A 22,132-nucleotide genomic window follows, 5' to 3' on the forward strand; every position below is an offset into this window, starting at 1 on the left:
TGTGTTATTACTAAACTAATTTTTTTTTTTTGGTAAAAATTCTAAAACAATTTTTAGTTTTATGAAAATCAATTTTATTTTATTTTTAACTTTCTCAAATGCCTTAAAATTCTACTAATTACCACTAAATATTTGTAACTAAAATTCTACAGAGTTTGTTGAAATCACTTTATAAATCATGAGATTCCCTAAAATCTCTCTAAATTCCCTAAAATTTTAAAGTATCTAAATACATCCAAATCACAGATCCACTATCCCCCCCTTAGTATATAATAGAAAAAGTTAAAAACAAAAAACAAAAAATCATATTACATGACAGAATCATTGTCCTTTAGGGCTCAAGTATAAATGGGCTTTGTTAGATTTCTTATAGGCCCATTTAAATAGTTCTGCTGTTTCCTTTTTCTTCTTCCCTAAAATCTAACGAAGCTCGAAGGGATTTGAGTAAAAGAAGAGATGACGACGATACGTAGATTCAGCTGCAACGACCTTCTCCGATTCACTTCTGTGAATCTAGACCACCTCACTGAAACAGTAGTATCCTTGTTTTTTTCATTCTTAATTTTGGGTCTTTTCTGATTATTGCTTTGTTAGACTATGACGATTTTATTGATATGTGTTCGTTTCATGAAACAGTTCAATATGTCCTTCTACATGACCTACTTAGCGAGATGGCCTGACTATTTTCATGTTGCCGAAGGTCCCGGAAATCGTGTCATGGGCTACAGTAAGGAACCTTTGCTCTTCTTCTCTTCGTTTTGATTTTCTTTTTTTGGTCTTTGTTTGTTTAGGAATGTGTAATTCGTGGAGATTATTTTTACTTTTATGTATAAAATTAGATGATAAAGGTGTTAGTGGAAAAGCCACTATTGATCTTTTTGGTTATCAGATGGATATAGCTAGAATGATGTTAAAACCAGCAAGAGTGACTGTGTTTGAAACTGATTAACATGCATTCGAAAATAGGGTGGACAGATTTTTAGAATTCAGCAAAATTGTTCCTTTTTGTTTGATGTTTAAGTGCTTAAACAAACTTCTCAGCCAAGGGATTCTTTTGTATGCTTGTATTAGCTGTAGCCGCTGTAGTTAGCGGTTTTACAAATCTTAATGTGGGTTAGAAGAGGCATGTGAAGCATTGCTTTAGATTGGGGAGTTATGAGCTATAGTAAGGTTCAACTTTTTCTGTTTCTCAATGTTTATAGGTATAGTTATGCCATACCTTATTGGATTCGTCCGAAATGTAATTTATTTGAGGCTTCATCTCTCTTTATCTTCTTGAAATACAATATATTCTTCTATATTGATCTGAATCTTTGACGTTCTGTTCTTGTTGTGCCCTTTTACTTGACTGGTTCAAGCCATTTGGCTTCGTTTGAAAGAACTAAATTAACTGCGGGAGAGGAATTTCATGAATTTAAAACAGTTTTTCTCCCTTTTCGTTGTATAGATTGGAAAAGGACCTTGGAAGTATAGTGAATCCATTGAAAGGACTGAGAGTAAAACCAAACCTTGGATATTAATGCACGTCAAAATTAAGTAGTATCACTGCAAATATACTTTTGTATAGTTGAAATCTTATGGTTGGTATTCTTGAGAATCCACTTAAGGGGCTAATTTAGTTGTTCCTGATTTATCTCTCTTATACAAAAAATTGAGGAACTAGAGCTGTATGAAAGACTACAAACATATGTAAAAGTTCGTCTAATGAATATCGTTTTAAATGCATGTGTCTAATGTTCAATATGGTTTCAGTTATGGGTAAAGTTGAAGGACAGGGTGAATCATGGCATGGTCATGTGACAGCCGTCACTGTCTCTCCAGAATATCGCAGGCAGCAACTCGCAAAGAAACTGATGAACCTTCTCGAAGATATTAGTGATAAGATGTAAGACTTGACAAAAACAAAGCATCTCCAGTTCTAGTGTTCACTTTGATATGGATCGTTATGGTTAAATAAAAGATTGGAACCCTTGATATGTTGATATTTAGATAGTGTGAAAGGAAGAAAATCTTGAATTGCTGCTCATTGACCTTTTATTTAATCTTATCTCCTCTGGTACTTTCTGGCCTTCTTAATGATCATTGTACTCGTGTTACTGATTGCAGTGATAAAGCCTACTTTGTGGATCTTTTTGTAAGAGCTTCCAACACACCAGCCATCAAGATGTATGAAAAGGTAATAGATTATGAAACTGATTAGAAGCTTAGAAGCCTCATAATCTTATATAACATTGTTAGAAAAAAAGAAGTTTATAACTTTCCAATTGGGACATGCACACATTTTTTTTTACATATTTGATATTTCCATTTATTCTTGTTAAACCACCTTCATAGCTTCTTCAAAATGGCCATTTTGATGAAACAAACCGTTTCTCTTTTGTTTTTGGCAGCTTGGCTACATAATCTATAGGCGGGTTTTACGCTATTATTCAGGAGAGGAAGATGGATTAGGTGAGGCTTTGATTCACTTCTTTATTTCTATGATTCGCACTTAGAAATTTCTTATGCTTAAGCTTGAATCGTTTGATCTTAATAAACAGATATGAGGAAGGCATTATCAAGAGATGTAGAGAAAAAGTCTGTAATTCCTCTCAAGAGACCTATCACACCTGATGAACTAGAGTATGATTGAGACCCTGAATGTTCCTTTTTATTTGCATTAAAAAGATACTCGAGATCCTTAAGATGATATGTTACTGTTGTGTGGTTTCGTATCTGAATAATTACTTTTCCTTCTCTTCCACACAAATGTATAATCTACTTTGAGCAAACGTTAATTAGTTTAATTATGTTTTGAAAAAGAATTAATCGCGCCGTTTGTATTATTATTTTGAATGGGACAAGCGGATATTTAAGAGATAAGAAAACTAATCAGAAACACAGAAGAAGAAATCCCACTCTCTCTCTCTCTCTCTCTCTCTCTCCATGAGAACTCTAATCTCTCACCGGCAATGTCTGACGTCACCGTTTCTTATCTCCGCCACGTCTCCACCGTATCCTGGCCGGTGCTTCCAATTAACTTCGTCATCGTCCTTTTCTCCTTCACGTCATAGGCGTCTATCTTCTCTCTCGATCAGAAACGTTTCGCATGAATCAGCCGATCAGACCTCATCTTCTAGGCCGCGAACTCTTTATCCTGGTGGTTACAAGCGTCCCGAACTCGCCGTTCCTGGTCTGCTTCTCCGGTTAGACGCGGATGAGGTTATGAGCGGGAATCGTGAAGAGACTCTTGATTTGGTCGACCGTGCGTTAGCTAAATCGGTTCAGATCGTCGTTATTGATGGCGGAGCTACCGCTGGTAAGCTCTACGAGGCTGCTTGTTTGCTAAAATCACTTGTCAAGGGTCGTGCTTACCTCTTGATAGCCGAACGTGTTGATATCGCCACCGCCGTTGGTGCTAGTGGTGTTGCTCTCTCTGACGAAGGTAAATCTAATTTCTGCAATTTCATTCAATTTTTTAGCTTTCTTGATGCAGCCCCCTAGTAAGATTTGTTCATTACTATTTTCATGGATGAGATGTCTTCAAATGCTATATGTACAGGCCTTCCGGCCATAGTGGCAAGAAACACACTGATGGGATCCAATCCCGACTCGATAGTTCTTCCTTTGGTAGCTAGGATTGTGAAGGATGTTGATTCTGCTCTAAGTGCCTCTAGCTCTGAGGGTGCTGATTTTCTTATACTTGGATCTGGTGAAGATAAACAAGTGGGTTTATTGACAGAGTCTTTGTTGAAGAGCGTGAAAATACCGATTTTCGTGACTTGCAGAAGCAAAGGAGAAGCTAAAGAAGACTTGCAGTTACTGAAATCAGGCGCTTCTGGTTTTGTTATATCGTTGAAAGATCTGCGTTCTTCTAGGGATGTAGCTCTTCGCCAGTGTCTTGATGGACCCGATGTTGTGAATCATGAAACACGGAACGAGAATGAAAGCATTCTTAACGAAAAACCATTTAATGAGGCTAGTGACCTGCTGGAAAAACAAAATTCTGCTGGCTTCATAAAATTAGAGGACAAACAGAAACAAATAATAGAAATGGAGAAATCAGCGTTGAGAGAGGCGATTGAAATTATCCAGAAGGCGGCTCCACTGGTGATTTTTATTTAACACATTTGGTAGTTGAAGTTAATTTTTCTGAAAATGGTTCTAAAATAGATTTTCTGCGGTTATAATTTGCTTTAATTTGCTTCTTTGGACTGTTTTTCAATAACAGATGGAGGAAGTCTCCCTTCTAATTGATGCAGTTTCCCGGATTGATGAGCCTTTTTTAATGGTTATAGTGGTAATTCTGCACTCAACTCCGTCAAATTGTGGTTCCAGGAATTTTCATTGGTATTAGCTCTTTATTCATTAGAAGCAATTTTAGTTACACGTTTTTGCCAGCACTAGATAACAATGGGCATGCTTCTAGTCACATCTTCTTTTTGTGCTTCCCAGTATTGTGCTGTCTTTAAGTAAATTATCATAATCCCGTTTGTTTTTGGTGCCTTCTTTCTCTCTGTCTTGCTTCTTTTCCTGTTTTGCTTTTAAATTTGGTTATAGGAGCACTGCATTTTTCTTAACTTTACCCTCCTCCCGTATAGTCGTGGACATAGTTTTCTCACTTTCTTGTGACTTGGGATTTGTAAGTATGCTGTTCTCCTATCTATTTGGTGGTTAGAAGAGTAAAGAAATTATCGTGTAATTCTGTTGAAGCATTGCATGTGATTCTATAGAATTCCAACTAGTTTCTATCTTCTTCTCCATTGCGTTTTTTAACGTGGATAATGTATAAAGTGGGACAAATATTGTTTTTTTAAGGATAAGCATTTTATTGGAATCTATAATTTGGTGGTACTAGGGGGAATTTAATTCCGGAAAATCAACGGTTATCAATGCACTTCTTGGGAAGAGATACCTCAAAGAGGGGGTAATCCCCACTACCAATGAGATCACTTTTCTGTGCTACTCTGACTTGGACTCCGAAGAGCAACAACGCTGCCAAACGCATCCAGATGGCCAGTACATCTGCTATCTTCCTGCACCGATACTTAAGGATGTGAGTCATTCAAACATCCACCATCGTATCCTTGAACTTTTCCTTATTAGTTGGAGGAATTGACTTGGGTTGTTCTCCTTTCGAGCAGATAAATATTGTTGACACACCTGGGACCAATGTGATCCTTCAAAGGCAACAACGTCTTACAGAAGAATTTGTTCCACGTGCAGATCTGCTTGTTTTCGTTCTTTCTGCTGACAGGCCCTTAACCGAAAGTGAGGTAGAATTTACTGTTTTTCCTGGCATATTTGTTTTTTTTTTTTGCTTAATATGTATCTGTCTTAGTAGCTGGTTAAATCACAAAGTAATCAGCAAATTCATGTATAGACCATCAAGAGCTTGTGTAGGAAAGGGGAAATTGTCACTAGGTTGAATGCATATATTGAGGTTTGCTTGATTATAAATTTGAATTAGACTAATTATTTTCTCAATTAGGGGTGTTATAGCTATTGCTGGAACCAGTATGTCTTTTTGGTCCGTATTGTGGTAAGTTTATGCCAAGACAAATAAGAAGTTAACTGTCATTGGTACAACAAAACTGATTTTGTATCCGTGGCAAATTGTATGTAACTGTCAATGGTATAAATGCTCATTTATGAAAGTACCAACTTTATAGATATTTGGTTTGATTTTTATTTAAAAATTTAAAAGAAGTTCTCGAATTAGGAACAAGCTTCTCAGTGTCATCATACCCATGTTATTTATATATCTACCTCTGCAGCTTTCTTCTACCATTATTGTACTGTAGGCTGATTTACATCTCATTGTGTGTGTCAGGTTGCGTTCCTCCGGTATACACAGCAGTGGAAAAAGAAATTTGTGTTTATTCTGAATAAATCTGATATCTACCGTGATGCTCGTGAGGTTTATCAGAAACAAGATTGATATCCTTTCCTTGATAGTTTCTGTAATCGCTGAATTTCCTTGACTAAAGATTAATTTTACTGATGCAGCTTGAGGAAGCTATTTCATTTGTTAAAGAGAATACACGGAAGTTACTTAATACAGAAAATGTGATATTGTATCCGGTGTCTGCGCGGTCTGCTCTCGAGGCGAAGCTTTCAACAGCTTCTTTAGTTGGCAGAGATGATCTTGAGGTCTCAGATCCTGGTTCTAATTGGAGAGTCCAGAGCTTCAATGAACTCGAGAAATTTCTTTATAGCTTCCTGGATAGCTCAACTGCTACCGGGATGGAGAGGATAAGGCTTAAATTGGAGACGCCCATGGTGATTGCTGAGCGTCTCCTTTCTTCTGTGGAATCTCTTGTGAGGCAAGATTGCCTAGCTGCTAAGGAAGACTTGGCTTCAGCAGACAAGATTATCAATCATACTAAAGAATACGCGCTAAAGATGGAATATGAGAGCATTTCTTGGAGAAGGCAGGCTCTCTCATTGGTATAAATTTTATTAGATTTATCTCGTTGAATCACGTAAAAGGAAGTTGGAATGTTCTAACTCGATTTCTTTTTTTTTTTGTCTCTGGCTTTGACTGCAGATTGATAATGCCAGATTACAAGTTGTTGATCTAATAGGAACTACACTGCGACTATCAAGTCTCGATCTTGCGATCTCTTACGTGTTTAAAGGGGAAAACTCGGGCTCAGTAGCAGCTACATCCAAAGTTCAAGGTGAAATACTCGGTCCAGCACTCTCAAATGCTAAAGTAAGTCTGATGCTTTATTTGTTGAGTATTACCTAACTGTGGACATATTGGTCATATATTTGAGGTCTGAGATATGGTCTCTATTCATTCAGAAATTAATTATTTTCTAACCTTGTTTTGCTGTCACCTGATTGATGCTGGTTCCTGGTTCCTGGTTTCTAACCCTAAGGGAATTGGTTCTGGCTACTCATTTTGCCTTCTATTTGTAAATTACCTTTTTCCTGTTTGGACATTATGTGAGGAATTATTTATTTGTTTTTTTTTCATTTTACTGGTGTGAAGGAATTGCTTGGAAAATATGCTGAATGGCTACAATCAACTACTGCCCGTGAAGGAAGTATGTCCCTGAAATCATTTGAAAACAAATGGCCAACATATGTCAATTCGAAAACTCAATTGGGCATAGACACATATGACTTGCTTCGGAAAAACGATAAATTCAGCTTGAAAACAATACAGAATTTGAGTGCCGGAACCACATCTAAACGATTGGAACAAGATATTCGAGAAGTGGTGAGCTTCAAGAATTAGATTCTTCGATTCTTACTAGAATTCAGTCTATTAAAGTGTCTTGATCCTTATCATTGTTTAGTTGTGTCATCTGTTCGATCCGAACCTAATATCTGAAGAGATATATATTCAGTACCGTATGTTCCCAGATGCTTCGTTTGGTTATTCATTTTCTTACTGAGTGACACTTTTGACATAATTGAGTTTTGTTTGCCTTTTCTAGTTCTTTGTGACAGTTGGTGGGCTTGGAGCTGCGGGACTATCTGCATCACTTCTAACCTCAGTGCTACCCACCACATTGGAAGATCTTCTTGCTCTTGGCCTTTGCTCTGCTGGAGGGTAATAACACCTTCTTTAATTTCCCGTTTTTCCCATCGTCTCATTACTCTACCTTCTTATATCACGCCCTAGTGTTTTTTTTGTTTTTGCAACTAGAGGCATAATATGATCAGATATACTGGCTTGTATATATAAACATAATCTATGTTGCAGGTATGTAGCTATAGCAAACTTCCCATATCGAAGACAAGCTATAATTGGTAAGGTGAATAAAGTGGCTGATGCATTGGCTCAACAACTCGAAGATGCTATGCAGAAGGATCTTTCAGATGCGACGAATAATCTAGTAAACTTTGTGAATATCGTTGCCAAGCCTTACCGAGAAGAAGCTCAGCTAAGACTTGATCGTCTTTTAGGAATTCAGAAAGAACTATTAGACATTAGAAGTAAATTACAGTTGCTACAAGTTGATATTGATAACCTTCATGTATCACGAGACGAGATGAGACTTTAGCTGTTCCAACACAATGTGGGGTTTCCCCTTCTTGCATTGTTTAGTGGGGACAAGTGTATGTACTTTGTCATAATGAATAAGACCTGCCAGTTCCAACGTGAAATAGACTCTGATGGTTTATTGATTGCGAATTTCAAAAGATTAGAGTGGTTCTTGAAAGTACCAAACAATAACATTATGGTCATGAAACTCTGGTATAATGTTGTTTTACTTCTTTTTTTCAGATTGATTGTGATACAAATAGCTGGAGGAACTGGAAGCTCAGGAGACTCGTTGAGAACATATTCTGCTGTTCCTTAAACTGCACATGTACTTCACATCACAGGTTAGTCTATTAGTTGACTCATTGGTTCTGTCCTTGAAATATTCTCCTGGAGTTCATAAATAGCTTGAATACATTCATATGCAATCAATTCTCCGCGTCGAGCATCTAAACTTTCTTGTTAATGTACTGATCTCTTGACTTTAGTGACTTAAATATGGAAAGAATAAATCTTAGCATAGGTTTCCATGGAGAGTAATTCTCAGCATATGCTAGATACGGTTTCGAAAGATAAAAAGCGCATAAATTTCTTATCTAGGTAAGCATTGGTTCAAAAAGTTTTAAAATCCAGAATTGGTAGGATAAACCTTAGTGAATGCTTGATGCTGGAAATTATTTAGAATTAACATTAGACTAGCATTATAAAAAAGCTTGTTCATAGGTTCCTTGTTCTTTTTCTAATGAAAGTCACAGCTTTAAGCTAATGACATGTATGCCTGATAACCAAACCTTTTATTTTATCAAAAACAAAGAGAGAATATATTGTAGTCAAAAGTTGGGAAAGAGAAAATCCCCAGTTGACATGTTTTTGTGTAAACATGAAATAGATTCCACCTTACTTTGTTGCTAAAGATAAATAGACTAGCAAAATATTATTAAAGTTGCAGAAATTTAGACAACAAAAAGAAAATTATGAAGGGATCTAGCCTTGGATTGTCCTTTTACAATTGGGGACCAGAAGTGGAATGATGATTCAGAGAAAGGCCACTTTTTTTTTTTTTGGTTCTAGTTTCAAGGTTTTTCTTCTTCTTATTGGTTTAGACAAATCTAAAACTAAAAAGGGGAAAACACACGGAAGAACAGCGATTGGCGAATGCGAGATTCGGATGGTCAGGGCTCGCTAGAGAGAGGAAATAAGGTACAGAATCTTGCTTATAGCTTTACTTACCAGTAAGTTACTACACACGTTTTCAACTTGGCTTTGTCGACATTTCATTACCAAAAAACTTTTATTTTCACAACACATGAAGACTTGAAAAGTTTTCCTCACTTGAAATGGAAACTTCTTTTGCTACCCGTAGCTTTTTAATGAAATGTTCCATTAACTGAATATTGTAATAGACATCACTACTTATCATCTATGTTAGTATGAGACATCCTTATTATCTATGCTCCTTAACTGACCCTACCTTTATTGCTTCTTTGGGAACCTATGGACTATAGAGTAGTCACTAACTAAAACCAAGCAATGATTCGTGCTCCGAAACACGTTTCCCCATAAGTTTTCTACTCCAAGGAGATACATGTTTTAAAACCATTCATTACTTTTGAGGTGTAGATTAATCATAAGAAGAAAAATCGTCTTCGCATGTTGTTACTTGCTTCTTTTTTGAATCTGGCTTCAATGTACCAAGGAGTATTAGGAAACTGTCAACATATGATCTTTGTAGTGCTGCAATATCAGAAACACAATCTCAAGGATATGGACATGAAACCGATTTCGGGCCATCGGAAGTTGGTTATTCTACTATATTTGATTGGTAAGTATGTTACTACTTTTACTTGTGAATTTGATTCTTGACTTTAATCTAATTAATTTCGAAACAGAAGCATTAAAAAATATTGGGAATATGGTTACAATCGGTTTACTACTCGTATCAAGGGAAAACATCTGTATATGATTATGAAGATATATTGTTACGGTTCATATCAGTTTGCAATTACAGTTATAACTTGGTAGTGGTAACATAGGTCCCAGGAGAGTGTGGACTTCGAACTCTTTTTGTCTTTGTGATTTCTCTGCCTTCAATTATTAATTTTTGGAAACTTCAATTGGTGAGGGCATTTTAGTATTTTTACTTGTCTTAGTTTCAACGGCGAAAAATACTGGGACAAATTCGATCTGGTCTGAAGCATCAATTGTGTCATCCCTATGCATGCATATTTATAAAAAAATAATTGTAACTCCCGTCTTTGATATTTATAAAAAAAAAATACGACTTTTGTTGTTACTTTTGCATATGTGATTCATTATCCAGTTCTAATGTCAAACCATTTTTTTTATCATGACAAAACTTTTTTAATGAAGAAAAAGAAAGAAAGATAAATTATGGACTCACCGGCCATTGATGATATTTAAAGGTGAAAATCATATATTTCCAAAAGAAGTTCTATTAAAAATAAAATTAAAAAAAAGTTGCTCAAACCAAATGAAGTAATAAACTATCTTAACTGGGTATTTTAAATACGGGTTCCATGCTGCAAAATATGTATTTCCTATAACAATACTAACGTACAAGAATGCAAAAGAACGTACCAATTCTTGTAGGGAGAGTGGTATCACAATTCACAAGATCGAGTTATAGCCACAACTTGAGGAAGAAACCAACAAAAATAATAATAATAACCTCTCAAGCGACTATAGGTTAGGTGAACCTCTTCAATAGGATACTTTTACTACATTCTTTTTTCTTTCTTTCGTAATTAAACCGGCTATAAATGTTCATCATGGAGTCTTTGCACAATACAACCGCAGAACATATATATGAAACAAAGCATCACAATTTAGTTCCTTATCTAATTTAATAACACTTGATTTCTTTATATATTTTTTAAATAAAGAATGTAACTTTAAAAGACAATAGTTGGCAGAATTTTTGAATGATATTGCTTTACAAAATTTGCTACAAACTAAAGCTGTAATTTGGTAGAAGGATCATACTTACATTATTCCGAAAATATCAAATATATGTTGGTATCAAAATTAAACAAGTGTTTTAAAAGAACTATGGTGAGAATAACCGTGTAAATTGAGAGGCAATCTCTTATTATATTCCATACTACTCCTCCTAAATAAAAAATAAAAATGAAAGCTAATTTCTCTTTATATGCCGAATATGCGTTTCAGGTCTATTAAAAATGTTTAAAATGTCTAAATGCTATGTTTAAGTATATCCTATCTGATTTTTTTATATTTTTATTTTTTAAAAAGATTTTCGCTACGAATATTTTAACTAGTTGTTAGCACAATACAAACTCGTATTTTTCTCCCTTTTGGTTTGCATAATATTTAACATTCTCCCTTTGGTTTGCATAATATTTAACACTATGAACTGATGGGATATGCGATTATGTCCGAGACATATATAACACAAAGATTACATAGTAGTTTTGTGGTGCGGCGTTCAAATGATGAGAGATTTATTTTCGGAATTTGACAAAAGTGATAGAATATCATCAATCAATGTGTTATATAGTTTGATTATGCAATATATGGTTTGTGTAATAAGTTTGTAGAATAAATGAAAAAAGCCTAAAAAGAATCCAATGCCAAGTGGACTCGCCACTATAAATACTCGTTCACCCCTCCCTCTTCCCTTTCACATTCATTCCTCTTTCCTTAATTACCCTCTCAACTCATCTAATCTCTCTCTCTCAAGTTTCCATATTGTTTCAATAACGAAAGATCTCGATTTAACAAATCCTTTTGTTTTACTCAAGAAGATAAAAGAATGTCAATTGCTGTCTCTCAGGCTCAAGATAGAATCGTTCCGAAAAGCCAAAGAAACGAAAGTTTCTATCTAAAAGATGACATGGTTGGGTTGAGTTTCCTTCAGTCTATGTCCGATATTACTGCAATTGTCCCAAACAAAGAGGATAAAGCATATGTTCACCCCAACGAGAAATGCTCTGTTTCCAAGCTGAACGAGAAGAGCTTAGAGATGTGCACTGAGAGCCTTGGGACCGAAACAGGAAGCGAGAGTGGCGACGAGTTGTCATTGCTTGCGTTGGAAGCGACCACCACTCCTAGGGTTCCTACTCCTCAACCGAAACGTCAAGAACACGAAGACACTGACTTGCCAACCAAGAAATCAACGATGAGTCGCAAAAACAGCTTCCCGCCGCCGATAAAGTTCGTTGAAGATTCAAAGTATAATCGTATGGTGAGATGGTTGGGCGAAGATGGTCGACTTGTAGTACAAGCAATTAGGGTTCCGTCCCCTCCCCGTTGCTTCGTAGCAGAACGTGGTGAAGGAAGGCTTCGTCTCTGCTTAGCTTCAGAAAGTTCTCTACTTAGGCACAATTACCACGAGGAAGAAGATGAAGAAACAGAGGAGGGCGTGGAGGAGGAAAATAGCGAGAACATGGAGGGTAAAAATGGAAACAAGAAGTATAGCAGATTAAGCAGCAGGTGCAAGGAGGAGAATGGTCGTGAGCCTAAACCAATGCTTACTTGGAAGCAGCAGCATTTTTGGGTCGCCACTTGATTACTTAATTCGACTTCGATAATTAAATATGTGGGTTTTATTTTAGGTTATATATAACATATAGTAGTATAAGTTATTCTTGTCTTTTCTATTTTTAGTATGATTTCTCGAGGGGACTGGGGAGTGTTTTCTATTTCTGTCTAATGTAATGGGTTAAATAGGAATAATTATTATTATTGTCATAATTATGAATAATTATCGTAAAAAATGAAAAACTGAGTATTAATTCTACACTAGTTCTCTTCAGTTTGTACGTGAAGGAGAGGAAGAAAAAACTCGGAAAAACGTCCTTTAGGAAGCTTCCTAGAATATGATTTTCTTTTTTTTTTTGGGGATTTTCTAGTCATATTCATTCACATATACATTTCCGACTGGTAATAATAATAATCACAGACAAAATAATACCAACTGTTTCCTAGTTGAAATTTTCTGAGCGGTTCATTTCTTTCCAAAACAAGAAATAAACAATAAATAGCTATAGCTAGATATTAAGTTGACTCACAAACAAATTAAACAGAAAAAAAAAACATTTAATATTGTACATGTAAATATATGATGACCTAATGAAAATGAAACTTTACAAATATAGGAAAGACAAGCTGCTGATTTAAGTAGAAGACAACATTATAAGATATATTTTCAGTATATTAAAAGAGTTAATTAGCATTTAGCAATCGTTTGATATATATAGATATATATTAGATAGATAGGTATATATTTACGTGCAAGAAATGATAATATGTGGTACGTACAACGGCCACATGAAGGTTAAGAGAGATAGAGAGAGAGAGAGAGAGATTGTTCCCACACGGCCACATGACCATCACATGCAAAATCTGATCCTTTTTTATTCCCACCAATTTGCTCTCTTTACATATTATTTGCTTTTGGATACGCTCTCATCTCATGATCATGCATGTACACAGTACACTACCACTGATGATTCTGTTTCTGGATTTTCCTTGTACCAATTGCCAAGAGGCTCTCTCTTTCTTTCTCCTAACTTTCTATTTGCGTTATCTCATATCCTACCAAAGTTGCATCATCATCACCTAAACCTTCATTCATTATTTCTTACTGTTATACATATTATATATTTCAAACGGTTTACTTGTACGTGGTCTTATTGGTCTTTAGTTTTTGCTTAGACACAAATCCATATATTTCAAACTGTTGAATATGAAGTAATTTAATGCGTGCATCAACTGGGAAAATCGATATGCATATAATGTTGTTTCACCAACGTATATCACTGATCATGCATGATGAATCTTTTGTTTTCACCAACGGCGCAATATATGTATATAGTTTTTGTGTGTATGTAGATGATGTTAATTCACGTACGGTTATAAATGAACAGAAACTGTTTCGAGGTGTGCATCTTTTTACTCTGCATATATTCTCCGACATAGACTAGGAAATTAGTCACACAGCGTGACGAGTACCGTACATAATGTAAATATATCCCCGCTCCTGCAAAACATATATATTTGCAAATTAAAAGTATTGACCAATGAGAAATAGACAACATAAGAGTTAAATGTCCAATCCAAAGTCCCAAAAAACAAAAAAAATAAAAAGTGTGTGAAAATGTATTAAAGAGTATTTTGTCCCTCTGCAAACAACGAATATCTCGAGAGCTCTCTACTACTATTTTTGTTCTATGGTTTCTATGTGCCACTTGATGCTTTTTACTGACCACTATCTCTCATGCGGCACCCATTTCTGTGATCCTTTCAATCATTCTTTTTAACCTATCACTACCCTTTTAACTTTCTTTCTTTCTTTTCTTTTTTCTTTTTTTTTTTTACACCACACCTCACTTTCTATTTTTGATTTTTCCCCTCTCTTGTTTGGTAACCTAATTTAATAATTCTATTAAACCAAAAAAATTAAAAACCACTACAATAATTGCTTAACGGTTAACTTTAAATATATGCATTCTTTATACTCTTGCCACGACATAATGTTTCGACTAATAATAATGCAGGACCAAGGATCGTTATCACACCAAACCGGAAATCCACAGGCCAAAAGATGTTTTAACAGTTCTATCTATGTTTCCTTAATGGCATGGCAATGTTGAACTAATTTCAGCCGAACCGGAAATCCCGAAAACATTCATAACAACTATAGGGTTTTCATTCCTATTTATAATTAATCTTTACTGTTTTATTTCATATATATTAGGTCAACTTTCTAATTTTCATGTAAATATATAATCACTTTCAAGTGATGGTCGTACTCGTATGTGTAACAAAAATGAACAGATAGTGTGGTCATGAACTTATATTCGATAGCAAGTTGTTCCATAAACTGACATGGTTATATTTATCAAACTTTGGTATTTTTTTAGACTTTTTTCTTTGCTTATATACTTAAATAATTGAATCTAACCTCTAATATATTTTTAAATACAGCAGATCATCAACAAAAAAATAAAAGTGATAAAAGTTGAAAATTGTATCTTGTACAAACTTGATGATCTAACCAGAAAATTGGCCCAAGATGGGCCTACTTATTAGTGACATACAACGCGAAGCGAGATCTGGTCCGGCCCAACACGTCCAACAATGTTAAATTTGAAATTAAAAAACTGTAGGGTTTGATTTGTAATGCTATTTCTCTCTAGGGTTTGTTTGTAATTTACATATTTTTTCTTTCCTTTTTTTTTTTTGGTCTGTTTTCAATTCCCCTCGAACGATCTGTGTTTTCTTCCTCTTCCTTCTTCTCTCCCCCGCTACTGACTTTTTATTCAAATTTTTTCAGTAACAGACACACTCAGGTTTTCAATTTCTCAGAGCTTTTGATTTTCACGATGGAAATGGCGGAAGGAGAAGGAACTACAGAGGAGCACTACGACGTAGACATCACGACAACCGCTTCTTCACTCGGCGGCTCCGGCGTCTTCCATATCATCAATGACATAGTCGGTTTCGTCCTCTATATGCACCAGCAGATCCCTTCGTGTGTTATCTCTTACTCCCTTTTCGTATCTCTATGCTTCGATCTGTTTTTAATTTGATGTTCGATCTGGTGGCTATGTATTTGTCTGACTGTTCTTCAATCTCTGGGTTAATTTCGCGGATTAGTATGTTCGATTTCCTGCGACTAATAAGTTTGTTTTGATATGAACAGAAGGTTTTTTTCTATGAACTTTATGGATTAGTGTGAATTTAGAGAGATTAAGTGTTGGTAGAATGGTAGGTGATCTGTGTTCAATTCTAGAAGAAATTGAAATGCTTTGAGGCGCTATGCTCGACCTCTTGCTAAATATTTGTGAAAGTATGTTGGTATTACTCCAGAAACTCTTATTAAACACGTTCAGATTGATCAATTGTGCGCACTACTAGCTCCACTTGAGTTTAGAGTATGTTGTTTTATCTACTATGAGTGTTCTTTTGTTGTGGATTATCGTTTATTGAATACTAGAGACTCAAAATCGCAGCATTTGGTTTTGGCCACATAATCTCTTTTACCAATTTGCCTGTTGGTTACATTTGTGCAGGGTATTACAAGACATGACTCTTGAGTTTGATGGATTGCAAACAGAATTTACGGATTTGGTATGTTATTTCCACATACGCCATTTTCACTGTACTGTTAAGTTCTTTTTCACACTCTAAGAATCTTAGGTTGTAGGACGCTAGTCTTACAGAACCTGAAGTAAAACCACTTGTCAGAAGAAAACTAGTGAGTAGAAAGAGGGAGGTGAAGAACGAGATTAAGAAACTGGAGAGACTGATGAAAGCCATCTCTAGTCTCCGAAGTGCGCTGCAGTTAATGATCCGTGAAGCTCCTGGCATTCAGAAAGTCGTGTTGATTCTTGGTGGCAGTCCATTACGCCCTCAAAAAGCTTATGAGTTGTTATTCACACAACACAGTAGTAACTATGTTCTGGGATACGAAGGTGACTTTGCTAAATCTAAAGCTGCAGAAGCACTTTCAAAAAAGGTTCTTTCACCTCTGAACATGTTGCTTGGAAATTGTTCATATTGAAATAAGAAATGTTGACCCTCCCATTCTTTTTTTTTTTCTGGCTTTATAGACTATCCGAGCACTTATATCAACGGGTGCTGGATCAACTTCCTACCCAGGTAACTTTCGCTTGATTCTTAAACTTCATCTGCATTTTGTGCCATTGCATAAACTGGCAGGTGAACTATGGTGTAAACTGTAAATGCCTTATCCTTTTTCTTCTGAATTACAGGTCCAATGAGGCTCTTCATATTGGTTCATGCTCCACCTTCTTTGAATCTTCCCCAACATTTCCTTCCTAAACGAGATTTCAAATACAACAGAAAGGTATAAACTTCTGGTAATTCTATTCACACATCCAAGTAGAAGCCTTTTAATATCGACCAAATGCTAACAATCTCTTTTGTTATTGTAGTTTGTGCCTTCAAAGTTGAGATTCAAGTGCAGAACTCAAGACAATGCTACAAGTTCTTCCGTCAACTCTAACACAAGTGATTTAATATGGTAGTTCTCTTATTCACATTTCTCCAGTTTCACACCAAACAAGCTCTTGACGTGATCTTTTGATAATTCCCTCCGTGTCATTTCAGGTTTCAGTGTCGACATGTGATAAAGGGCTTAGCTTTCCATCAACCAGTAGAGGAATAAGACGTGAGAGATTTGTTTCTCTATAGTGTCTACTGTTGTAACTAAAACATGTAGCAGACTAGCAGATTTTTAGATACAAACCAGCATTTTTGTATTAAATCTAATCTTGAGATCCCATGGACTTCTATGTGGTGTTTATTCACCTCAAGGAAAAAGAACATGCTTATTGTGTAAAATAACCAAGATTATTGGGTTATTGATATAATTTTTCTGTTTCTTTTTGGACAGTATAAAAATTTTCTGTTAAAAAGCTAAACTTGTCGAGAAATTTAATACATTATAAAATTAGGGGGTCTTGTTCAAAAATAAAAATAAAATAAATATAGGGGGTTAAACATATAAAAATAAATAAACAAGGGTTAAAATGGAGAAGAACAAAACTTAAGTTTTATTATAAGAGGACTCTTGTACTTCCTTCTCCTCCCTGGTTACTACGGCGAACACAAACGCAAAATTTCCTTTTTTCTTTTGTGTTTACCTTCAAGCTGCTACCGAAGATTGCTCTCTCTCTCTCTCTCTGAGTGGTTAACAACACCGGAGCTTACATTACCACCAGTAAGCTTTATCTGGCTATTTTTCTTCGATTGATTTCAGTTTTCCTTCTTTTTCGTTGTTTGGGTTTACATACTCCGACTTGAATCGCTTGTTCTACTGAAGTGAATTCGAGTTTTTAGGGTTTTGTAACTTAATTTCTTCTTCCACCAATTTGGGTTTCTAGGTCTTTCACGAGGAGCTTGAAGATGATCTTCAAGATCGAAGACGTTACTGTCTACTTCCCTTATGATAACATATATCCAGAACAATACGAATACATGATTGAATTGAAGCGAGCTCTAGACGCCAAGGGACATTGTCTTCTCGAGATGCCTACGGGAACTGGTAAAACCATTGCCCTTCTTTCCCTTATCACCAGTTATCGTCTCTCTCGTCCTGATTCTCCGATCAAGCTTGTTTACTGCACTCGTACTGTCCACGAGATGGAGAAGACGTTAGCTGAGCTTAAGGTACTCCATGACTACCAAGTACGCCATCTCGGCACTCAAGCTAAGATCCTCGCCATTGGTCTTTCCTCTCGGAAGAATCTTTGCGTTAATACTAAGGTTTTAGCAGCGGAGAATCGTGATTCTGTTGATGCGGCGTGTAGGAAACGGACTGCTAGTTGGGTTAGGGCTTTGTCGACGGAGAATCCAAATATTGAACTCTGTGACTACTTTGAGAACTACGAAAAGGCTGCTGAAAATGCGCTGTTACCTCCTGGTGTTTATACTTTAGAGGTCAGAATCAAACTATTTTAAGGTTTTTTTACATTTTGTTTCTTGATCAAGCTTAGGTTTAAGACTGGAATGCTGTTTGACTTAGGACCCCTTTCTAGGTTACTTGCTGATGGTATCTATGTGTTTGGATTTTAGGATTTACGGGCTTTTGGTAAGAATTGTGGATGGTGCCCTTACTTTCTTGCGAGACATATGGTTCAGTTCGCCAACGTTATTGTTTATAGCTACCAGTACTTACTGGATCCTAAGGTTGCTGGAATTATATCAAAGGAGTTACAAAAGGAGTCAGTTGTAGTTTTTGACGAGGCCCATAATATCGATAATGTGTGTATTGAAGCACTCAGCGTCAGTGTGAGGAGGGTTACACTTGAAGGTGCTAATCGAAATCTTAATAAGATAAGGCAAGAAATTGATAGGTACGCCAATGTCTTTTTCCTACTTACAGATACTCTTGAGTTCTCTTGAACTTGCCGCTCTTAATACAACAAGAAACATCGTGATAGGGTCTTTTCTCTTTCAGTTGAATATTCTGATTGTTCTTGAATGCTCATTCCAGTTGCTACTTGTAGGTATTCTTATGCTTTTTCTCATAGAACTGAAAGGGGAACAAAAAATTACAAACGTTTTTGTCAGCATCTTAAGCACATGAATGTCTTGTTTAGTGATCCTATGGTGCATAGTTATCTTGGTTCAATACAGGAAGTGACCTGGTTATTTGCTGATACGTATTTTTAAGTTCTTATTACATTATTAAAATTGTCCAACTGGTAGGAAGGTTCAAGGCTACTGATGCAGGAAGATTGCGAGCTGAATACAACCGACTGGTTGAGGGTTTAGCACTGAGAGGGGACTTATCTGGTAAGTATGTGTTTTGAAAGGTGATGTGTGGTTTGGTTTAAAACACACAAAGTACTGGGCATATTTACTGATTCTATGAACTTGATGTAACAGATATTTTTTTTCTGCAGGAAGCGATCAATGGCTTGCAAACCCTGCACTGCCCCATGATATTTTAAAGGAGGCCGTCCCGGGGAATATCAGACGAGCTGAGCATTTTGTGCATGTTTTACGCCGATTACTTCAATACTTGGGGGTACGGCTGGACACTGAGAACGTAGAGAAAGAAAGCCCTGTTAGCTTTGTATCGTCGCTGAATTCTCAGGCTGGAATTGAGCAGAAAACACTGAAGTTCTGTTATGACCGGCTCCAGTCTCTCATGCTAACCCTTGAAATTACAGATACAGATGAGTTTTTGCCAATCCAGACAGTGTGCGATTTTGCAACTCTTGTTGGGACATATGCTCGGGGATTTTCCATCATAATTGAGCCTTATGACGAGAGAATGCCTCACATTCCAGATCCTATATTGCAGGTAAACATGGTGTTTATCTACTTTCTTTTGAGTATTGTCACTTTGGTTTCAAAGATATTATCACTCAGATGTAAATGCAACCGTTTGAATAATTAAGAAATGTATCTGAAACATATATCCTTTTGTATCTTAGTTGAGCTGTCATGATGCGTCTTTGGCGATCAAACCGGTGTTTGATCGTTTCCAATCAGTCGTGATTACATCAGGCACCTTGAGCCCAATTGATCTGTATCCCCGTCTTCTTAGTTTCACTCCTGTTGTTAGTCGAAGCTTTAAGATGTCGATGACACGAGACTGCATCTGCCCTATGGTTCTAACTCGGGGAAGGTATGTTTATAAAACTAATCCTGATCACTTACCTTATTGTTTAGTCTTATATGGATTTACACTATGGGTTGTTTTCTTTTTCAGTGATCAGCTCCCTGTTAGCACCAAATTTGACATGAGAAGTGATCCCGGTGTTGTGAGGAATTACGGAAAGCTATTGGTAGAGATGGTATCCATTGTTCCTGATGGAGTTGTCTGCTTCTTTGTTAGTTACTCATACATGGATGGCATTATTGCTACATGGAATGAAACTGGAATTCTGAAGGTAAGGTCTTCTTCTTTGCTATATCATGTCAGTATTTTTTTCACAGTTTTGAATGAATTGGATACACTTGCAGTTGTGATAAGCATTGATGTATATGTGCTTACCGTTAATACCAAATCTCTTAATGTTTGTAGGAAATAATGCAACAAAAGCTTGTTTTCATCGAAACACAAGATGTTGTAGAAACAACATTGGCACTGGATAATTATCGCAGGGCATGCGATTGCGGAAGAGGTGCAGTTTTCTTCTCTGTGGCTAGGTAAAATTTCTATTTGTGAATGGTCGATAATTTGGAATTCATAGCAAGGAATTTTTGGTTCTTCTCTTTGATTCTGTATTATAGAATCTTCTCTTCTCTCTTATTTTTGGTTGGTTGATAAATTGTAAAGAGGTTTAGTATGAATACTCGATTAGAAATTTCAATGAAAGTGATCAAGTTTTGAATTTGAATGGCAGGGGGAAAGTTGCTGAAGGTATCGATTTTGATCGTCACTATGGAAGACTAGTTGTAATGTACGGAGTGCCTTTCCAGTATACATTAAGCAAGTAAGTTCTACTTAAATGAATGTGTATCCTTTCAATTTCCGGTTTTCTGCTTTTATTTTTTCATAGGGCGTGAGTAGTGAGAGATGATAAGATGGAAACGGGAAAAATTTCAGGATATTACTAGCAAGATTGGAGTATCTGCGTGACACATTTCAAATAAAAGAAGGCGATTTCCTAACTTTTGATGCACTGGTAAGATTCTTACTTTATGATTTTATTATACTTTGGTGCAACTCGTTACCTGTTTGTGACCGTTGTTAATTCCTTTTTGTCTTAAATACAGAGGCAAGCAGCTCAATGTGTAGGGCGAGTAATCCGATCAAAGGCTGACTATGGGATGATGATATTTGCAGACAAAAGGTATAATATGCACGCCTTAAAGTTTCTCTCTCTGAGTCTGGTCATTTGGACTCCTTCTATCTACTTAATGTGATTATCTCTATACTCTTTATCTAATAAATTAAGTTTATATGCGCAAGTATTTGGGATCACCTCGAGAATAGAAGAATATATCACAGTTCACACTGTTTCTTAGGAACGGGAAGAAATTCTTAGGATAGAGGAGAGACAGATATGCTTACGTTTGGCTTATAATGTCACATTTCTTTGGTCTAATAATACAATGCCGTTGACGTAAAACTTGCAGATATAGCCGACATGATAAGCGGTCCAAACTACCCGGTTGGATACTTTCACATTTGCGGGATGCCCACTTGAATTTAAGCACAGACATGGCTATTCACATTGCTCGAGAGGTAAACCTATATAGTTCCACTGCTTTTCTATAACTTACAGTTAAACAAACAACAAGGCATTAAGAATATAAAAATATTTGGGTTTTCTTTTTTGACAGTTTCTAAGGAAAATGGCTCAACCGTATGATAAGGCGGGTACAATGGGAAGGAAAACTCTGTTGACGCAAGAAGATTTAGAGAAGATGGCTGAGACAGGTGTGCAAGACATGGCTTATTAGTAAACCGGTTTGGTTTTTTTCCTTTTTGGTTTAGGTCTACCAAAAACTATTTTAGCACAAAATTTCATCATATGGTGCCATATTTGCTCCCCTTATTATTTTTTTTTTTTTTTGATGATTTTTCACATTTTCAGGAATCAAATTGAAATTTAAAGCTCAGAAAATTTCGGTTTTGATTTGCTAAATTAGCAAAAGGGGAGCTTAATTTTTTGATATCTA

At 36.1% G+C, this 22,132-nt stretch overlaps 6 protein-coding genes across 9 annotated transcripts; all 6 read left to right on the forward strand.

The window, feature by feature from the left end:
• Positions 1-411: 411 nt before the first annotated feature.
• Positions 412-2,771, forward strand: LOC17896700 (N-terminal acetyltransferase B complex catalytic subunit NAA20). The gene is made up of 6 exons (XM_006303300.2): positions 412-534; positions 637-727; positions 1,753-1,885; positions 2,107-2,176; positions 2,391-2,451; positions 2,541-2,771. The coding sequence occupies exons 1-6, from the start codon at positions 457-459 to the stop codon at positions 2,630-2,632; spliced, it is 525 nt and encodes a 174-aa protein (XP_006303362.1). The 5' UTR covers positions 412-456; the 3' UTR covers positions 2,633-2,771.
• A 96-nt stretch (positions 2,772-2,867) lies between these two features.
• Positions 2,868-9,885, forward strand: LOC17897190 (probable transmembrane GTPase FZO-like, chloroplastic). Of its 3 annotated transcripts, none has more exons than XM_006306647.2 (13): positions 2,870-3,424; positions 3,542-4,089; positions 4,211-4,279; positions 4,838-5,035; positions 5,124-5,255; positions 5,813-5,899; positions 5,989-6,429; positions 6,530-6,697; positions 6,980-7,210; positions 7,431-7,546; positions 7,700-8,325; positions 9,085-9,181; positions 9,602-9,885. In XM_006306647.2, exons 1-11 carry the CDS (start codon positions 2,926-2,928, stop codon positions 7,998-8,000), a joined length of 2,790 nt encoding a protein of 929 aa, XP_006306709.1. In that variant the 5' UTR covers positions 2,870-2,925; the 3' UTR covers positions 8,001-8,325; positions 9,085-9,181; positions 9,602-9,885. The 3 variants fall into 3 exon arrangements, with proteins under 3 accessions (XP_023644692.1, XP_006306709.1, XP_023644691.1); XM_023788923.1 differs by having other exon boundaries at positions 9,714-9,885; XM_023788924.1 differs by lacking the exons at positions 7,431-7,546; positions 7,700-8,325; positions 9,085-9,181; positions 9,602-9,885 and having other exon boundaries at positions 2,868-3,424; positions 6,530-6,662; positions 6,980-7,102.
• On the forward strand, positions 8,073-10,282 carry LOC111832588. The gene is given in 5 exon segments (XM_023789889.1): positions 8,073-8,159; positions 8,225-8,325; positions 9,053-9,096; positions 9,099-9,165; positions 9,167-10,282. Coding segments are annotated over 5 exon segments (432 nt in total). The 3' UTR covers positions 9,300-10,282.
• On the forward strand, positions 9,773-12,686 carry LOC17897092 (protein FANTASTIC FOUR 2). Its single transcript, XM_023788925.1, has 2 exons — positions 9,773-9,803; positions 11,796-12,686. Exon 2 carries the CDS (start codon positions 11,856-11,858, stop codon positions 12,528-12,530), a length of 675 nt encoding a protein of 224 aa, XP_023644693.1. The 5' UTR covers positions 9,773-9,803; positions 11,796-11,855; the 3' UTR covers positions 12,531-12,686.
• Positions 12,687-15,167: 2,481 nt separating this feature from the next.
• On the forward strand, positions 15,168-17,392 carry LOC17899366. Of its 2 annotated transcripts, none has more exons than XM_006305255.2 (7): positions 15,168-15,497; positions 16,039-16,096; positions 16,173-16,484; positions 16,579-16,627; positions 16,741-16,835; positions 16,924-17,012; positions 17,099-17,392. In XM_006305255.2, the coding sequence occupies exons 1-7, from the start codon at positions 15,349-15,351 to the stop codon at positions 17,154-17,156; spliced, it is 810 nt and encodes a 269-aa protein (XP_006305317.2). In that variant the 5' UTR covers positions 15,168-15,348; the 3' UTR covers positions 17,157-17,392. The 2 variants fall into 2 exon arrangements, with proteins under 2 accessions (XP_006305317.2, XP_023645859.1); XM_023790091.1 differs by having other exon boundaries at positions 15,407-15,497; positions 16,181-16,484.
• Positions 17,393-17,567: 175 nt separating this feature from the next.
• Positions 17,568-22,098, forward strand: LOC17897828 (DNA repair helicase XPD). Its single transcript, XM_023777049.1, has 13 exons — positions 17,568-17,711; positions 17,875-18,430; positions 18,566-18,846; positions 19,206-19,288; positions 19,399-19,802; positions 19,936-20,129; positions 20,214-20,394; positions 20,529-20,653; positions 20,851-20,940; positions 21,054-21,132; positions 21,224-21,300; positions 21,587-21,695; positions 21,794-22,098. Exons 2-13 carry the CDS (start codon positions 17,897-17,899, stop codon positions 21,911-21,913), a joined length of 2,277 nt encoding a protein of 758 aa, XP_023632817.1. The 5' UTR covers positions 17,568-17,711; positions 17,875-17,896; the 3' UTR covers positions 21,914-22,098.
• The last annotated feature ends 34 nt before the right edge of the window (positions 22,099-22,132 follow it).

This window comes from Capsella rubella, unplaced genomic scaffold (genome assembly GCF_000375325.1).
Source record: "Capsella rubella cultivar Monte Gargano unplaced genomic scaffold, Caprub1_0 scaffold_1, whole genome shotgun sequence".
Classification (NCBI taxonomy): domain Eukaryota; kingdom Viridiplantae; phylum Streptophyta; class Magnoliopsida; order Brassicales; family Brassicaceae; genus Capsella; species Capsella rubella.